Raw genomic sequence first — 16,851 nt, 5'->3', positions numbered from 1 at the left:
TCTGGTCAACTCTGAGAAAACACCCAAGACTGAGGGTCTGACCCTGAAAAGGTCAGATGAGGCCGGTGTGACCCTGTCACGTGTGCAGCCTGCAAGTGGCCACCTTCACAACCAAGTAGCTATAAATCCCTCTCTGTTTCTGTTCTTTGGTCTCCAGTTTGGAAATATAACAACAAATAAATTGGGTTAATCTCAGAAAATACAGAGAAGCAAGAAAAGGAAACAATCATTCATACTCACTATCTAGAGACAACAGGGTTGGAATTAATTCCAGAGTTAGAATAATGTAGAGTAACAAAACAAATCACTTTCTTCATAGGTCCCATTTTAGCTCCTTGAATACTCTGTGTGTGTGTGTCTCCTTGTTCTTTTTAAGGTTTCTCCAGGCCCCCCTCTTCCTTTACAATGTTCAGTTATGCACATAAAACCTTGGAAGGGCTTTATCAGGATAAGCAGAGTCTGCAAACTTCTCTTTGGTCTTTGTACCTCTCTGCCTTGACACCTCTAATACAAACTTGCTTTGACAGTTTTTACTCATCGTGTGGTTCTCTGTAACCTCAGACTTGTAGAGCCTACACTGCACACTTGGCCTGCGCCCCCTCACTGCAGGGCAAGGTGTCCAAGTGTCCACCTACCTGGTAATCCATGGGCCGCCCAGCACTTGGCTCCATCTTAATGTCTGGCTTGGATCTGAGGAGGACAATGCACCATCAGGCTTGGTGGAAGGGCCTGCTTATGAGGGGACAGTGGTAGTGACTGGACCTTGCAGAAGGATGGAGGGACAACAGCCAAGATTGAGAGTCTGGACCTGCCACGCTGAAGTCAGTGAGGTCCTGTCCCTGTAGACACTCCAACACTACCAACAGGACAGGGAGTAGTTGTTCTTAGAATAGAAGTTATGGGGCAGCGGGTGGACATTGAATCGTTTCAGTGTGGGCTGGGCAGCTTTATAATTCTCTCCACCTGGAGAAGTTCAGCGACCTGGAAACAGGTCACTGTGCTGCCTCTGCAGAGTGACAGGGGAGGGTCACATCCAGGAAAGCAGGAAAGGACCAGGCTAGAAGAGTTGTCCGTGGGCCTGAGTCTTCCCCACCTGCATTCCAGTCCTAGCAAGCTGGGCCTATCTGATGGGGACAGGGGGCACCCTTGGGGACCTGGGGCTCCTGCCCACTCACCGCTTGTTGGAGACATTGGTGGTAAGAGCTGTGACAGAGGCTAGGGATATTGAGTCGGGGTCCAGCCCATCCGCCAGCCGAATGGCTAGGTGGTCAAGGTCCTCCATCTCCAGCACCGCTGGCTCATCTGGTGAAGAAGAAGGACTGGTTAGGTGGTGGACATTCAGAAGGACAGTAACTTTATCTCTCCTTTAATGTTGGCACCTCAAAAGCGGAGAGTCAAACTCAACATTTATTTGCTAGCATGTAGCAGTTATAGCCTGTGTATTGACCATGCTATTCTATCTAAACTTGTTTTTTTTAAATTTAGTTGATATTATGTCTAGTCTCCTTTAAAAATATTTTTAGTTGAATGTAACTCTTTTATGGAACACTACTTACAAAAGTACTGAAAACCCTCTGCAGAAGAAGACAGGAAATAAAAAATCCATGTCACATACCTCTCACAACAGCTAACTTTAACTGAGTGGCTGCTATGTGACAGCACAATGGCAGTCACTTTACACACATATCTCTTTATCTCTTTAGAGATCAGACCTGTCGAGATAGGTATTAACCATTTATCTATGTAAAATAGCTGCTAGAAGTCAGGTCCTAACCCTGAACTTTTGTATATTAACAATCCATAAGATGAAGAGTAGACGACTTTGAAAAATTAACCAATGGAGATGGATGTGCTATTCTCTCGATCCAAAGAGAAGTGCACACTGGAGTTGGCCTGGGCAGGACACCAGTAGGCCACTCCGGGAATGCTGGGAGGCAACCGGGAGCCCCTGGTGGCCGCGAGATGAGGCAGTAGTCTGCACACGTCTCCCCCTGGCTCTCGCCATCTTCCGTGGTTCTTTCTCACTGGCTCTTCTGAAGCAGCTGTCAAGCCCCTGCCCCAGCCGCCTACTCCCTGAGGCCCCTGAAGCCTCCTGGGAGGCTAGCCGAGCCTCTGCCCGAGAGGCTGGGCTGCAGCCTGGTGAGAGGGCACCCGCAAAGACATGGCCATGAGTTCTTCCACTGGGCAAGGGCTCTGGAGGTTCTGGTTTTACGTACAAAGGAGCTGGCTAAGCCAAATGTTTCTTGCCATTTCCTCCTCTAAATTGAAAAAGAGTCTGTTTCTGTGCAAAGAACGGAGGCTGGAGAGCAATAGAGGCAGAGGAGGCTTGGAAGACAGGCTCGCAGGGCAGAGGCCGGTTTGCTCATTTCAGACTAGCGAAGCTACAGAAGCTACCGAAGCTACAGCCTACCCTGGCCCCGGTAGGCCCCTCTCTGTTAGGTGTGTCTGAGCCGGGCCTGCCTCTTGCACCAGCCAATGGGCGGGTAGGCACCGCCCAGAGCACTCTGGATAGCCAATCCCAAGAGGCCTCGTTGGAGGTGTGTCTGGGGGCGGGGTTTGATGTGGTCCTGTGCAAAGCCCGGCTGCCAGAGCCTTGGGTCCTACCTTGTCTTTGGGGCTCCTCCTTGTGGGGCCGGTTCTTGCCGAGCTTCATGGCAGAGAAAACACTCCTCCCGGCTCTGTGAGGGGGCCAGCAGAGTGAGGTGGAGGCAGGCGGATTCCCGGAGGACAGTACAAGCACACAAGATCAAAATACTGGGCGCACAGAGAAAGCGGATAGATGACCTCACCTGCTAGTCCCGGGACATTTTAGGGGCCTGATTTCCCAAATTGGGAGTCGAGGGAAGTGAGGCAAAGGGAACCCCACTGCTTCTTTCCTGGTACCCCCTTGTATCCCTTGGAATGCATGAGTGGCCTAGAGAACTGGAAGGTGGCCTGGAGCCGAAAGGAGGCGTTACCTGGAGCGCCCCAAGGCCTTGGCCTGTTAGCCTGACCCTAACCCCCTTAGTCCAGTCTTCTTGGAGCCTGGAGCTCTGTAAGGTCACCAAGCTCATTCCTGCCCTGAAACCCAGCTGAGCTGGTTGGAAAGAAAGCCAGCGGACCGGAGAGGGAGCATCAGAACAGACACAGGCAGGGCAGATTGGAACTCAGAGACTCGGGTGGGAGATATGGAGACCAACTCTGCAGTGCTCAGACGGCCCTGGTGCACAAAACCTGCCTCGCCTTTCTCAAGCCTTTCTGTGCCCTGGGATTCTTCTTGGCCCCCAGAGAATAGGAAGAGCTGGGTCCTTTCCTATCTGCCTCTGGTCCTAGCCTTTGTCCCTTCTGCCTGTCCCCTGTCGTGCAGAAGCCCACTTGCCCCCAGCCCCCAGGAACTTATGGCAGGCTCCACAGTTCCTACCTCTTCCTCTGGCTCGGTGTGGCCTTGGGTCCCTGGAGAAGGGCTTTGCAGGCAGGGGGCTGAGGGAAGGGGACAGGGATCCTCACTGCCCTTCAGTGATGTCCCTGCAGCTGAGCCCAAGGTCCCTGAAGCCAGGAGGACTAGGGATAGGATTGACGGGGTAAAGAGCAGTATTCCCTTACCCCATTCATACTGCATGAGCAGGACACCTGACTCTCCATTCCCACTCTCCTCCGCCTGGCTGCTGCTGCCGCCATCCCATAGGCACTGGGCGAGGCAGACACAGCTCACCCTCCAGCATGCTTACATTTTTGGGTCTGTCTTTTCCTCCACCTGACCATGGTTTTAAAGCCCCTAGACCCCTGTTCTTTTTGCTGCATAATATGAAGGTGGAGAGAGCCCTCCTGTCCATGCAGAGATGGACCAGAAATTCAAAGCCCTTTGACTCAGGCTTGGTTAGATTATGTCATCCCCCAAACCAGCCCCTCTCCTAAATCTAGGACTGGATGTTCAGATACGAGGCAGCCATGTCCACACGCGTCAGCTGACTGGCATGTTCATGGCTTCCTAAAAAGGGATGGGAGGAGACGGGTGTGACACTGAGGTATCCAACTTCTCAGTATCCTGTCTGGGATGTAACTGTGGAAAGGAGGGGAAAGAAGGGAGCTCTGCAAAAGGATCATTTATAAAATATTAAGGGGAGATGAATTATACACATATAAAACATATAAAAGGGTCCGAATGGCCCTTCCTGGTGGGCAAATGGCTGTTCTAGCTGTTCATTTCCTCTTCCAGGTCATCCTATGAAGGACGTACGCTTCATCTCCTTCAACCAATGAAAAAATTGAGGCTTGGAGAGGAGGAAGTAATTTCAGGGTCCCACAGTAAGTAGTAGAATTGGGATTGAAGCATGAAGCTCCCGTCTCCTAGTCAGCAATATTTGCACTCTGTGCTGGCTCTGTGGCCCCAAATCTGCGAGCGTGACCTCCATTCTGCTCATCAGAAATTTTGACAAAAGGCTGCAGGGGTTGTACTCATGAGTACAGCTATGCTCTGCATGCCAGCATGATATGCAGATTGGGACGTCATCTGTGAAGGTGCACACATAGAAGGGGTTCATTGAAAAAAATAACCGAAGCATCAACACTTTTGGGGAGAGACTGCTATAAATGTTAAACTGCTGGTGACGTGACACTTAGTGCTTACTGAGCCACTAGAAGAGATCATGGGATGGCAGGGTAGGGACCATCCTGCCCTTGGTACCCTGAAGTACTTTCTGAGCTCTGTCCCACCTGGTGGCCTCAGGGGCCGGTGCCGGCTGGCTGTAGGAAGCATGGCCAGTGTGGGCCTTATTCTGCTCCATGTCTCCTCACTTGTCCTTTCCTTTCTCAGGGCTTGGGATTCCTTTCTGCCCAACTTCACTGCTCAGTGATTTCTCTCCTGCATTACTCAGAAGTCTCCTGGAGGGCTCAGTGTTTGCCTCTGCAATTTTTTCTTGGCTGTTGCTAGGCTGGGCCACTGCTAGAGTCCCCAGTCCCACTCCATGGGTGACTTACACCCATGTAACTTGCTCCAGCCACAGAATAGACATCCCTGGGGGAAGTGCTCTGAGAAGCCCAGATCAGAAGAGGCTCTGCCTGGAGCAGCCAGTGACTCAGCATCCTAGGACAGGTCCTGTGGCCAAGAGCAACTGCCAGGCAGCAGAACACGGTGATTTCTTGATGCTGGTCCTGTGTACCCCCCTACTTGGGTCTTGGGGCATCCTTGGGGCAGTTATGGCTGTGAATTTGAAAGTGACTTTATTGCTTAAAACAAACATATTTGGAGGTAAAGATTGAGAGTTTAAAACAAATTACACGCACCACACCTTGAAGCGTTTCAAAGGAGAGACGCTTCCCTCCTGACTCACTGGCAGCCTGCCTGTGCATCTGGGAATATCTCAGAAAGATGTTCATTTATTGACAGAAAATGTGGAAATGCGAATAATGAACATAATTCCCAGAACTCTATTGCAGGCTCTGTGCCACTGTTGGGTCTCCTCGGCTTGCTCCTCAGGGCATCGGCACTGTGGGCAATAGAGCATGATGCCATCAACATCCCTGCCCAGTGACACTGCAGGTCACTATAGAAAAAACCCTCTTGCACTAGCTGTCCCAGAAAGCACTATACCGGCTTCCCTTGGCAAAGGGCAAAGGCGATTTTAAAAATAGATGTTAACCTCATCAGGGAATTTTGAAGATAATCCACTTGTACTGAAGCCTAGATTTCTAAAACTATATAGGACTTGTTGATTAGATTTCTCTTGTAATGAGCCTTTAAAAAACATTAAAATTCTCTCTTTGGTCTAGTTGGTTTTTACAATTACTGAAGATAGGTGTGATGAGGAACAGACACAGAAAACAAGCCAATTGTGAACTCAGTGCAAAACCAGCACCAAATGGCTCCTTCTTCATTGGCACATTAAGCTTAAGAAATACGAATGGAGAGAAGGCCTCTGAGGGCCCTCTGAAGGTTTAGGACCACACCTGTTTCCTGTGGCTGGGTTCACCGCAGTCAGAATGATAAATCGAAATTGGTATTTATCCTCTCCAGAGACAAGATTTTAAAGTGAGCTCTCAGGTTGTAAACTCTCCTTCTCATTTATGGATCTGATGATATTGCACTGCCCAAGGCCTCTGCCTCACAATTGGCTTTCCCTGCACTGCCAGGCTCATTAGTTCAGGATTTAGGAAACTGGGATAAACAAACTCTTAGCTAAGAGAATCGAGCTCTGTGATGCTTCTTGGAAAGGATCATGTTTCCAAGTGCCCATTAATGGGCTTATTTTGTTCATTTCATATTCTCCAAATATAGATAATTCATAACTGCAGTCTTTACAGGTATCCTTGACAGTGTGTTGAATTTTGCTTAGTTTAAGGAATAGTTTTCCCAGGACAGCAGGTTGACCACCCTGTCAAAATTCGCCTTTTGTACCAGGAGGCTTGGAAAACTCCCATATTCTTTTTTTTTTTTTTTTTTTTTTTTTTTGGTCTTTTTCGTTTTTATCGGTACCAGGGATCGAACTCACGACTGCCTGCTTGCAAGGCAGGCGCTTATGCCGCTGAGCTAAATCCCCAGCCCCCAACTCCCATATTCTTATCCTGCCCCCAGGAGTACCAGAAAAACTGCCTGCCAGCTTCTCCCTGGTGGCCCAACTTTATAGAAAAGCCAAGCAAACAGCATCGTGTGAAGTATATTTCCCATCTCTCCAAAGCAACAAAAACAACCTGTCCTGGAGTCCCCCCTACCATGGGACGCACACTTCCCTTCACGGGTCAAATCTGAAGGTTTCCTTACTTCACCTTCTATCTATTTCCAGCTGTCCCTGCGCGGAGAAAGAAACCAACCAGCTTCCATCTCCTGTTGGAGATTGCAAACGCTTCCCACGTTTCCTCTTCCTAGGATGAAGAGTCTCGAGTAATTTAATCTCCTCTTAGAAATCTCGCTTCCCTACTCTGCCAACAGTCCGATTGCTGTACACATTAAAATAATGATCCATGCAAACTTACTTTGTCTCATATGTTAATGGAAGATAGCAAGAAGTTAGCATGCAGTAGAGCTAGGAGCCCAGCGTGCAATACGGGCCTACTGTGTGGTTACACTGGGAACTACGCCTTACTCAAGAGGTAGCCAGGCACAGGGACCAGGCCTGGTTGAGGCCCTTGATGCTGGCTTGGGGCAGGATGGAGAGGTTGGCATAGAAAAGGGCCTCCAAGCATTACTAATCCCAGCTGGAGAGCTTGAGGCAGACAAATGGCTTCTGCCTCATGCATGAGCCTATGATATCTAATTGCTCAAGGACAGACCCAGATTCCCGAGTCTTCTCTCTAAGAGGGTCCCCCAGTTTGGCATCATGCCCCTCCCCTCCCCCAGGATTTAACTCCCTGGTTTCCTCTCCAAGTCTGCAGCCTCTTTTTGCCCCTGCAGACTCCTTTGTCCCTGGGTCTTGGGTGGAGTTGTCCCCAGTGCCCTCTGTCACCAAAGCCTGAATGCTGTGTGGTCAGCGATATTGCTTTTGGGCAACAAATGCAGTTGGAACTCATTGTGCTTATGGTAAAGCAGTGGGTGAGGCTGTGGGCTCTCCAAAATTTTAACATAAGTAGAGACACCAGGCCTGGTGACAGTCACTTCAGATCTCCCTGCTCTCCATCCTGGTGTTCCCACAGTACCCTCACGTGAACTAATTTTTAATATATTGCGATTTGAGCAAATTTCTTCATATTGTAGCAAAGGACCCTCCCCAGCCAGGATACTTCAGTTTGTTATTTGCCCAGGTTATAGTTCAGTTACAGGTTCTGCTATCTTAGTTTCTTAGAAACAGCGGGTCACTGTGATGCATAGTGTAAGAACCAATTCCCAATTGTCAAGCCATTCTGCTTCTGTACTTCCTGCTTGGTTATCGCTTATAATCCCTAGACCACCAGAGATCAGGGCCTGATATTTTGGGAATGATCCTGATCAATGTCTATCAGTGTAAAATAATCTGCCTCCAAATCTGGGTGTCATTTCTGTGTTTCTAGTTGCCTTTGCAATATCACTGGGCCTCAGTTTCCCTCTCTGGGAAACTGAAGTCCGCATTCCTAGCTTTTCAGCTCTCATCCATGTGTTTATCAAATTAACTTTAGAACTGAGTGAAATCTCCCCAACTTCCTGCATGCATTTGTGAGTTTTGTTCCTACTTTGTTCTATTCTCTGAGACTCAGATTTATCATCTGTAAAAAAAGAAAGGGGGGTTAACTACAGGCCCCTTCAGAATAGTTACCCCTGGACACCACTGCCCTGTGACATTCCCTGTGATGTTAGAGTCTCATGTGCCCCTGTAGGAGCTGACCTGCCCCTCCTAGCTGGAGTCTCCTCCTCCTCTCCTTTCCCAGAGGCCCTGATGCATCCTTCCCCCAAGAAGCCTTTTGGGGACTGCAGATTGTGAGGACCCCTAGATGTCACCTCTCTTTAGCTTTCTAGGTCTCCATGTTCCAACTATAACCTATAGCCACACCATGCCCAGAGCTTGGCCTTGGGTCTCGGGGGCCGTAGTCCAACTGTCTGGACTAGACAGGGCAGGGGGCACTAGCTTCTTGCTCCCCATCCTTTGCCTTTAGCCATACCTTCCCTAACGGGGACATTTAAGGGACCTGACCTGCAGGGGTGAGGAGCTAAACAGGGCAGCAGTGGAAGAGTAAGGAATGAGGATTGTCCCCAAGGATTGATAGTGGACCCCAGAAGGCCCAGCCACCTGCCCCGCCCGCCCCTCCCCGTCCTGTTCCCACCCCTCCCCCTGCATGCCCCCTTCCCCCATGCTGGCTGCACCTCTCAATGGGCCCAGCGCCCTCTGCAGCCCCGTGGGGCGGGGCAGGCATCCCTGGCTCTGCCTTGGCGTGGGACACCTACTTGTGCTCGCCATCTCTGCCTCCCTTGGTCTTCTCTCTGCCTTTGCTGAGTATGGGGAGAAACGAGGAGACAAGGGGATGCGAGTGAGAGGATGTGGACCAGAGACACTTGCAACTGCAGCCCCTGGCCGTGCTGTCCCCCATGTGTCCCAGGAGCCTTCCGGTCCCACAGACCCTCCCCCCAAAGCCTGTCACCTAGCAAGCCTGGTTCACTGGGCCTAGGTTATCCTATCCTGGGCTCTGCCTCTGGAGCCAATCTCCTCCAACTCAAGCTACGACGCAGGGGTCCTAAAAAATGGATTGCGGGTCCCCAGGGTGGGCTCCTCTTCTACCCCCTCCCTGGGTTCATCCACTCAAAGAGGTGGGACGCTCTGAGGTTCTGGGAGCCTCCAGGGAGCAGGGGCTGAGCCTGCTTTGAGAGGGTGAGCAAGCTGGAGCTAAGCAGGGTATTCAGCCTCCGAGAAGAGGAGTCAGCAAGCGAGCTACCCCTGCAGGGCTCAGAGCAGGGGAAGAACCTGCGGCTCCCATCTCCCTTCGGGGGCTCCCAGCAGCCCTTCTGGAATGTTTTTCTCAAAGCCTCCCCGTGCCGTGGCACTGAGGATGAAGAAAAGAAAGCAAACAAGCGTCAGCAAGCGTCCTCTCCTCTGTCCCTTCCTAGGTAGACTTCATCACACACCCTTACAGCGCAGGCCCAGAGGTCTTGTGACAGCGCAGCTGAAGCCCAGCACGTTAGGTAAGTAGGCCAGTTTCTAATTCACAGGGGTCTCTGATGGCCGTGGTTCACAGAGGCCCCTGAGCAGGGAACAGCTGGCTGCAGAGGGAGAGGTGTCCTGGCGGGCTGTCCGGGGCCTAGTGGCTGGGAGCCAGAGGGAGCTGCATCTCCGTGGGGATTTACCGTCCCCAGCCTGCCATTCATCGAAACAGAGCTGCTTTATCCTGAGTTGTCAACCCGGTTCCTGAGAGAGCTGTTTAATTTTTCGGAATTTTGTTTTGTTTTGTTTTTAAAGGCCCTAGAAAATCTGCAAATCCCTGCCATCAAGGAGTAAGGGTATTGTCTAGAAGTAGGTGAGGGTGGGGCAGGAAGGTGGGACTGGTGCACTGATCTGTGATGCTTTCTTAATTTTTGCTCTGCGATAGAGGGGTGCCAGACTCACCCCGCTGGGAGCTCCGGTCCTGCCCCGTCTTCCCACACTCAGGACCCACACAGGCCCATAGTCTTTGAGTGTGGAAAGTGAGAAGGGAAAGAGCTGTTCTTTCTGTGAAAATGATTACGGTCATGATTGCACTACCGCTTCAATTCTGATGCTACCTGAGTAGCAAATGCAAAGAACTGTGCAAATGCCCAGCGCTTGGAACTGCGGAGGCCCCTGCCGTGTGCTTCTCCTCCTATTTTCTAAGTGGCATCAAATGCTCAGGCTGCCCTTGAGCACTCAGAGGAATGCCGCAGGGCAGGAGGAGCGTGTGGCAGCCTCCTGGACCTCCAGGGCTTCCCGGAACCTGGGTCTCACAGCACCAGCCCTCACTGGGCTCTCAGCCCTAGGCTGGCAGGAAGAGCCCCAATCTCAGGCAGGGCGACTGGTCTGGAGAGGGGTCTCTCAAGCCTCATTTCACTCCCAGATTCTGGCGTGGTCGCCTGACCCAGCCTCTCAAGCTGCCTAGGGAGCTATAGTAACTCTAGAGCCCAGCCTGGAGAAGGGAGGAAGAGAAGGATTTTCTAGGTCTCTGAGGGTGGAGGGAACTGAGAAAGCAGGGTTAGGGTGGGCAGCAGGGTGGGCTGCACCCTTAAACACGGGATCACGCGCATGCCTCAGCAACACCTCCCAGAGCCCCTGCCCCGCACTCATGCCCAGCAGCCCTGCCCCAGGGGCAGGCGGGAGGCCCCTGTTTCCACAGCTTCACTGTCTCAACTCACCCCCAAACAGAGACCCAGGAGACAGCAGCCTAGCAGACCACATGCACAGAGACACCAGAGAGGGGCCTGGGCAGCAGAGGATGGACACCCTGGAGGGCTGGAGAGCAGGCCAGGTGCAGAGCACAGGGAACACACAGGAAAGCCTCAGCACTGTCTGGTTCCCCGGCAAGGTTAAAGGTGGGGCTCCTGTCTCTGTTCTTTCAAAGATGTGGCTCCTGGAGATGGTGTGTGCTGTGTAATAGTGTGTGCGTGTGTGAATATGTGCACACCACCAGACTTGTGTATGTGTCTGTGGGGGTGCGCGGGGGGGGGGTCAGGGCTGACATTTCCATTCTTTCCAGAGATTGAGGCCAAGGTATGTTGTTGAGGCACAGGGTTTGGAACCCCAATTCCATGCTCATGAGCACCAAGTACTCATGAGGTCGGTAATTCACTCCTTCCTACACCACCGACAGCCTGGGAGGTGGGTGCTGAGGTCTCTGCTCCTGTCCAGGGAGACTGAGTCTCCTGGGTGGATGGCATTCAAAGAGCACCTGCCCATGGGCGTGGTGCTGGAGTGGAGGAGGGTCTTGGTAACATAGCTTGGACCAAAAGATCAGCTTGGGGGAGGGGCAATTGGGGTCAGGGTGACCCAGAGTCAGAAGTGGGGGGAAGTAAATGCGGCTGAGCACCTCCCACAGGCCAAGCACCGTGTACTGTCTGTATGCACCGGAACATCCCTATGAGCCTATTTTGTTGGGGGGAAGGTGAGGCTGAGCATTGCCTGAGCTTTGGTGACCCCATAGAAAGTGCTTGCTTGGTCACTAAGAGCTCCCAGGAGAGCTGTTTCCTATGGATGCTACCTGCAGGATCCCTTAGGCCGTCATTCCTGAGGGCAGCCAGAAAGTCACCTTGCTGAATTTGTTCCTATTTCTCACACAGTGTGGTTGATGAGGTGCCCTCAGTCACGCAGCTGGCGAGCAGCAGTCAGGATGGGGCCTGGACCTCAGTATCCCTGGTTCAGTCCTGCGCTCCTTCCCTTACACCTGCTGGCCTTCTCGCAGCTCCCAGCTGTGTCCTCAGAGAGCCCTTTGTGAGAGTCCAGCTGTGGTCTCCAGCCGACCCTGTCCGGCTCTCTCCTAAGTGGATGGGGACCAGGCCGCTGCACCAGCATGCGCTCGAGCCTCATTACTCTCTGCTCCTCCCCTGAGCATTTTCAATCTGCTTCCACTCTGAGCACTGTCCAGCTTCAGGGAACATGCTGCCTCCAGGCCTTGCGTGGGCAGCAGCTGGCTCCTTGGCTGCAACCTGCTTTTCCATGATCCTCTTGGCTCTCCATGATCCTCTCCCTTAAGCTAAAGTTTAATGTCTATGGTCCCCATTTTACAGGTGAGGGAACAGGGTCAGAGGGCTCATGTGACTTTCTCGAGGTCACATGCAGTAAGATGCAAACTGGTACTCAGGCCTGGGGCTCTGCTCAAAGTCCGAGGAGGACCATGCCTGCCTGGAGTGGACAGTCTCAGGGCTTGTCTAGCTTGTGTGTGTGTGGGGCTGGGGTTAGGGGTGAGAACTGGTTCAAGGGCAAAAAAGGAGAACAGATTTGTTCAATAAAGGTCTATGAGTTCTGTTTCGCGAATTGAGAACCTGTTTTGTTTTATTTTGTTTTGTTTTTTCAGCATAGGGACTAAGTGAACCTCACTCAGGAAAGAAGAGGTGGAAGGAGATTAGAAGATGCTTCCAGGGGCGGCAGTGATCTCCTGATCTTTTATTTAGACTTATGGGTCACCCCCAGTGACCCAGGAACCTATGGACAAGATTTCACCAGCCCACTCTGGGCTCTGTCTCTCTGGGCTTGCTGGGAAACGCAATTGCATTTCCATTTTTGTAAAAATGCTGCATGTGGAAGGAGCAGGCCTGGCCCCAGGCTCCCTGTCATCTGTACAGGGCGAGACCTTTGCAGGGAATCAATCCTGGCCACTAAAATACCCGGATGCATGCTTCTCCACAGCGAGGCTGGGTCCTGCCTGGAGCCCCTGGCTTCACTTTGGTGGGAAGAGGCCTCTCTCTCAGGTCTCTCCCTGGAGTGGAGGCCAGGCTGCCTGGGCTTGGCTGGCACTGCTGGGTCTTGGACCACAGCCATCAGGGTCTCCTCCTTGGTCCCTTTCTCCCACCCCCTGAGGAGGACAGGAGGTCCAGCCTCTTCCCCTCATGCTACTGATCAGCTCCCAGACTTTGCTTCCTTCTGGATTGCAGGGAGGCCTTGTGTCTCAGCTGGGCTGAGCCCCCTGCTGCTACCCCAGTGGGCCCTTGGAGGGAGCCGGTGAGGGGCTTGTCTGACACACCTCCCACCTCTTGTATGCCTTTGAGAAACTTAGCCTTGCACTCCCAGCCCCGCCTGGGTGACTGGGCCCCAAGGCTCCTCCCACCTTCTGAGGGCAGTGGGCAGCTAGGGGGCCGGGCTGTTACCTCCGGAAGCTCTTCTTGCCTGGTGGCCGGGAGCTGGGCCGGGAGCCGGGGAGCAGCCCATCCGTCTCCTGGCTGTCCTTCTCTTCCTCCTGAAGAGACTCATCCCCCAGGAAGTCTCCATCTTGCCAGGAGCCCCCCGTGCCATCTGCGGCCTGGTACCGGACCTCCACGTTCAGAGTGGTCTGGAGGGAAAGGGGCGGAGAGCAGCTGGTGTTTATGACTGCTTTCACCCCCCAACTCGGTTTACCTTCCTCCCTTTGCAGACGAGGAAACCAGGGCCAGGGAAGACTGCATGCATAAACTCTGCCAGCTCAGTGGGACCTGGTGCCAGTTCCCAGGGTGCTTGGCTCTGCTCCTGCCTGGATTTCAGGGTCAGGGCCTGTCCCGGGCAGCTGAGCCTGAGGCTGACAGGGGGCTCTTTTAGTCCTCTGTATACATAATTGAGAGTAGCCTTCAGTGTCCCCAAAGGTTAGGTTTTCTTTCCTCAGAACAGGTGGGGTGGGGTGCATGTAACAAAACCAGCTGAGTGTACTCTCCAGGACCCTGGACACTGGGCCCTGGACACTCCTGGACACTTCTTCCTTCACCTTCGATGCCCACCTTCCCCTTCTGGAGAGGAAGGGATCTTGGGATTTTCCTCTGGAGCAAACCTGGGCCCAGGCTCAACAACTGACACTCCTGACTGGTTCCTGCTCTGTGTCCCAGGGCCACTCATATCCTCTGAGCTTCTCCCCCACTGCACAGGGGGACTCCTTCCAGATCCTTCCTCAGCGCATACTGGTGAAGGATGGTCTCCCAGGATCTAGTGTCCTCTGGTGGGGGCGATTTGCTCGTCAGCTTGGCTAGCCAGCTTATCTCCAGCTCTTGGATCCCATAATGTGCAGGTCTGAATTTCCCAAAGAAGGGAAAGGTCCAACTTTCTGAGCCCTCAGTGTTCTAGATGTCATGCTAAGATGCTTTCATGCAAATTCATTATCTCTTCACCATGGCAACCTGCCCTACCCAACCCATCACCTTACCCAGCAGTGTCACTGTAGGAAGGGGCTGGGGTGTCGACCCTGGGAAAGCAGGGCATCGGCCTGGGAAGTTAACTAAGCTTCCTCCTGCCAACTTGCCTTTGTGCTTCCCAGATCACTCTGTGTGTGTGGGACAGGGAGCGAGGCCAGCCCCAGGTGACCCTATGATTGGGAAATCCAGAGACTCTCTGGGAACACCTACTTTGATGACAGCATTGTTGTCATCCATCAGCGTGTCGGTCACCTCCACGTGGTTCTCCTCCACCACCTTCTGTAGCACCATGCGGAAGCTCCCGATTAACCTGAAAACAGCAGGGCCGTGGCAGTTTCAGAAGAGGCCAGAGTGGGGAGCAAGCCTGACATGCCAAGGACTGGGGAAGAGACTAGTGGACTTGCACAGTTCCTAGTCTGAGGCTGGAGTTGATGGCCCTTGAGCTAGGACTGGAGAGGAGGAGTCGGCCAGCACAGTACATCCATGAGGGTGCATGACCTTCTGCGATGTGTGTATGGGTGTATACATGAGGCCTGTTTTCCCAGGAGAGCTCTACAATGATGTCCTCAGAGTGGTGACAGAGCCACGTGGAAATCTCCAACTGGGCTCCAGCGGAGCAGCTCCCTGACACTCTGAGGGGCTGCTGGGAAAGGACTGGGGTCCCGGATACATAAGCAGCTCCTCCTCTAGCCTCCCTACCCTGACTGAGGTCTCCACTTTCACAAACACCACTTGGCCTTTCATTCCTCATCTGCAATGGTAAGCTATTCAAAGGTGAAGATTCCCGTGATCGTGGAATTCCCCTATTCCAGCTGCACGGTGGGGGCTGGCAGGACATGGTGGGGCCTGGAGCAGCCTCCCTGTTAGAAAGGAGGAGTTTGCAACCCAGCTGTGACACTTAGTAGTAAGGTACCTGCCCGGGGCAGCGAACCTAAGCGCTGTCTGGTTTTCTCCTCAGTGGGGCTAACAGCCCCTGCTCCACTGTGATGTTCTGTCCAAGTCCCCATCAGGTCCCTAGTGCCTCAGGCCCTCAAGGCTCCATCACTGTACATGTGGTGTCGCCCTGCTGCCCTCCTCCCCAGGGCAGGCCAGGGTTTCCTGTGTCCGCCCCTGGTTGACATTTCCGGCACACTAGCAACCTCCCGATCTGATGGCTGAGCTAAGGAGCATGGGGAGTGACTTTTTAGTGCTGTCTTGAGCTCCATTTCTCTGTCAAGAGTCTGTTGCTCTGGGCAAAAGTGGGGCTTCCACTTGGGTGGCTCAGAGCACTCATTGCATTTCTGCAGGATGAGCAGAGGCTTCAGGGCATCTACAGTGAGCCTGAGCTGGAGGGGTGCTGGGGCAGTGCATGCTGCTGGGGTGCACTTTACCCAAAAGGGGTGGGGACACGGCTCTGGAACAGCCAGTCTGAGTGCAGTGAGGGACCAGGTGAGCGCTGACTTAGGCACACTTGTTGTCTACACCATGCCAGGGGCCGTGGGGGTGAAGAGAAGGTGGACTTTGTGCAGATAGGAGAGGGGTCTTGGGAAAGGGGGAGACAGGAGGGAGGTGGGGGAGAAATCCTCTGGGCTCTGGAGGATCAAGATGCAATATGTATAGGTACCAGTACCCCCAAGGCAAATATATTCATTTCGTATTGCAAATGTGTACTAATTAAAGCGATTTTAAGAAAAAAGAAAATACAGGAAAAAATTAAAAAGAAATCCTGCTGTTTACGTGAAGAGGAAGTGGGGGAGCAGCCATATTGTATAAATCTAACTGCTTCTGTGTCAGAGGTCAGGGCCCTGGATGCTGCCTCCCTGTGTTCCCGAGGGCAAATGGCTCCCCATTCCACCACTCTAAAGCCTAGCTAGGCTTCTGGGCACCTCTCAGACCAGCCTTGTGGAAGTCCCCTGTCCCATCCTGATCTTTCTGCTCGGGATATGAATGCCTCAGATGTAGTGCTGTTCCTAGTCTGGATTTTGTCTTTATAAAGCCGAGGGCAGGAGGGCTGGAGAGGGCTCTTAGCCTCGCAGGCCACAGGGTAGCAGGGGATGGTGGAAAAGGCTGCATGGCCTGAGCAGGAACATAAGAGGGCTCGTCTCACAAAGGACACCTTTGCCCCGGCTCATGGACGTGCAGGCCTATGTTTAACGCTTGACCTGTAATTTTTGCTGATTTCCATGGTGGGATTAGTCTCTCCATGACCAAATTCAAGCCTCTCAGGCGGAGTCCCTGAGCTCAGGGGTGCAGATGATGCCGATTGTGGGTGAGTTTGAGAATCTTTATCCTTCTTTGACCCTTTGCCAACTGGCTTTTCAGGTCCTTGTCATTCCACTGGCACCTGCTGAGCAACGGAACTCAGGTTCCGGTCCCTATCCTCAGATGCCCATGAACAGCCAAGGAAGGTCCCCACAATCAGAAGAGCTGCTGCAATGTGACAAAGCGCCCCTAGGGGGCAGGAGGGAGCCACTCCCACCGCAGGTGCTCCTGGAAGTCTCTGGGCCCTCCCGGGTCTCTCTTGCCCAAGAGGCTCAGCCCTTAGACTTGGAAGGGCCTGTGAGGTCAGCATGTCGAGCCCCAGTCCCCGAAACAGCCTCCTGGCCACTCCTTCTGGGCTCTGCTGGACGCACGGTGCTGGGGCCGGGCACTTCGCTGCTCCACGTGCCCCTCCGCTGGTC

General features: G+C 52.9%; 1 protein-coding gene across 5 annotated transcripts in view; it reads right to left on the bottom strand.

Moving 5' to 3' along the window:
- Positions 1-16,851, bottom strand: part of Otof (otoferlin) — an 86,226-nt gene that overhangs the window by 34,018 nt on the left and 35,357 nt on the right. For 4 of the 5 annotated variants that reach the window (XM_063231185.1, XM_063231190.1, XM_063231196.1 and 1 more), the window contains 6 exons: positions 14,402-14,501; positions 13,184-13,365; positions 8,828-8,872; positions 2,605-2,678; positions 1,176-1,302; positions 636-690 (listed from right to left, as the gene is read on the bottom strand). In XM_063231185.1, the coding sequence (XP_063087255.1) occupies positions 636-690; positions 1,176-1,302; positions 2,605-2,678; positions 8,828-8,872; positions 13,184-13,365; positions 14,402-14,501 (583 nt within the window). The remainder of the gene's footprint in view (positions 1-635; positions 691-1,175; positions 1,303-2,604; positions 2,679-8,827; positions 8,873-13,183; positions 13,366-14,401; positions 14,502-16,851) is intronic. The other variant, XM_023566318.2, reaches the window with a different exon arrangement.

Source organism: Cavia porcellus, unplaced genomic scaffold, assembly GCF_034190915.1.
Source record: "Cavia porcellus strain 051 isolate PalLab524CR breed Dunkin Hartley unplaced genomic scaffold, mCavPor4.1 scaffold_1, whole genome shotgun sequence".
Taxonomy (NCBI): Eukaryota; Metazoa; Chordata; class Mammalia; order Rodentia; family Caviidae; genus Cavia; species Cavia porcellus.
The sequence above is the reverse complement of the archived record's forward strand: the minus strand, read 5'-3'. Positions and strand labels throughout refer to the sequence as shown.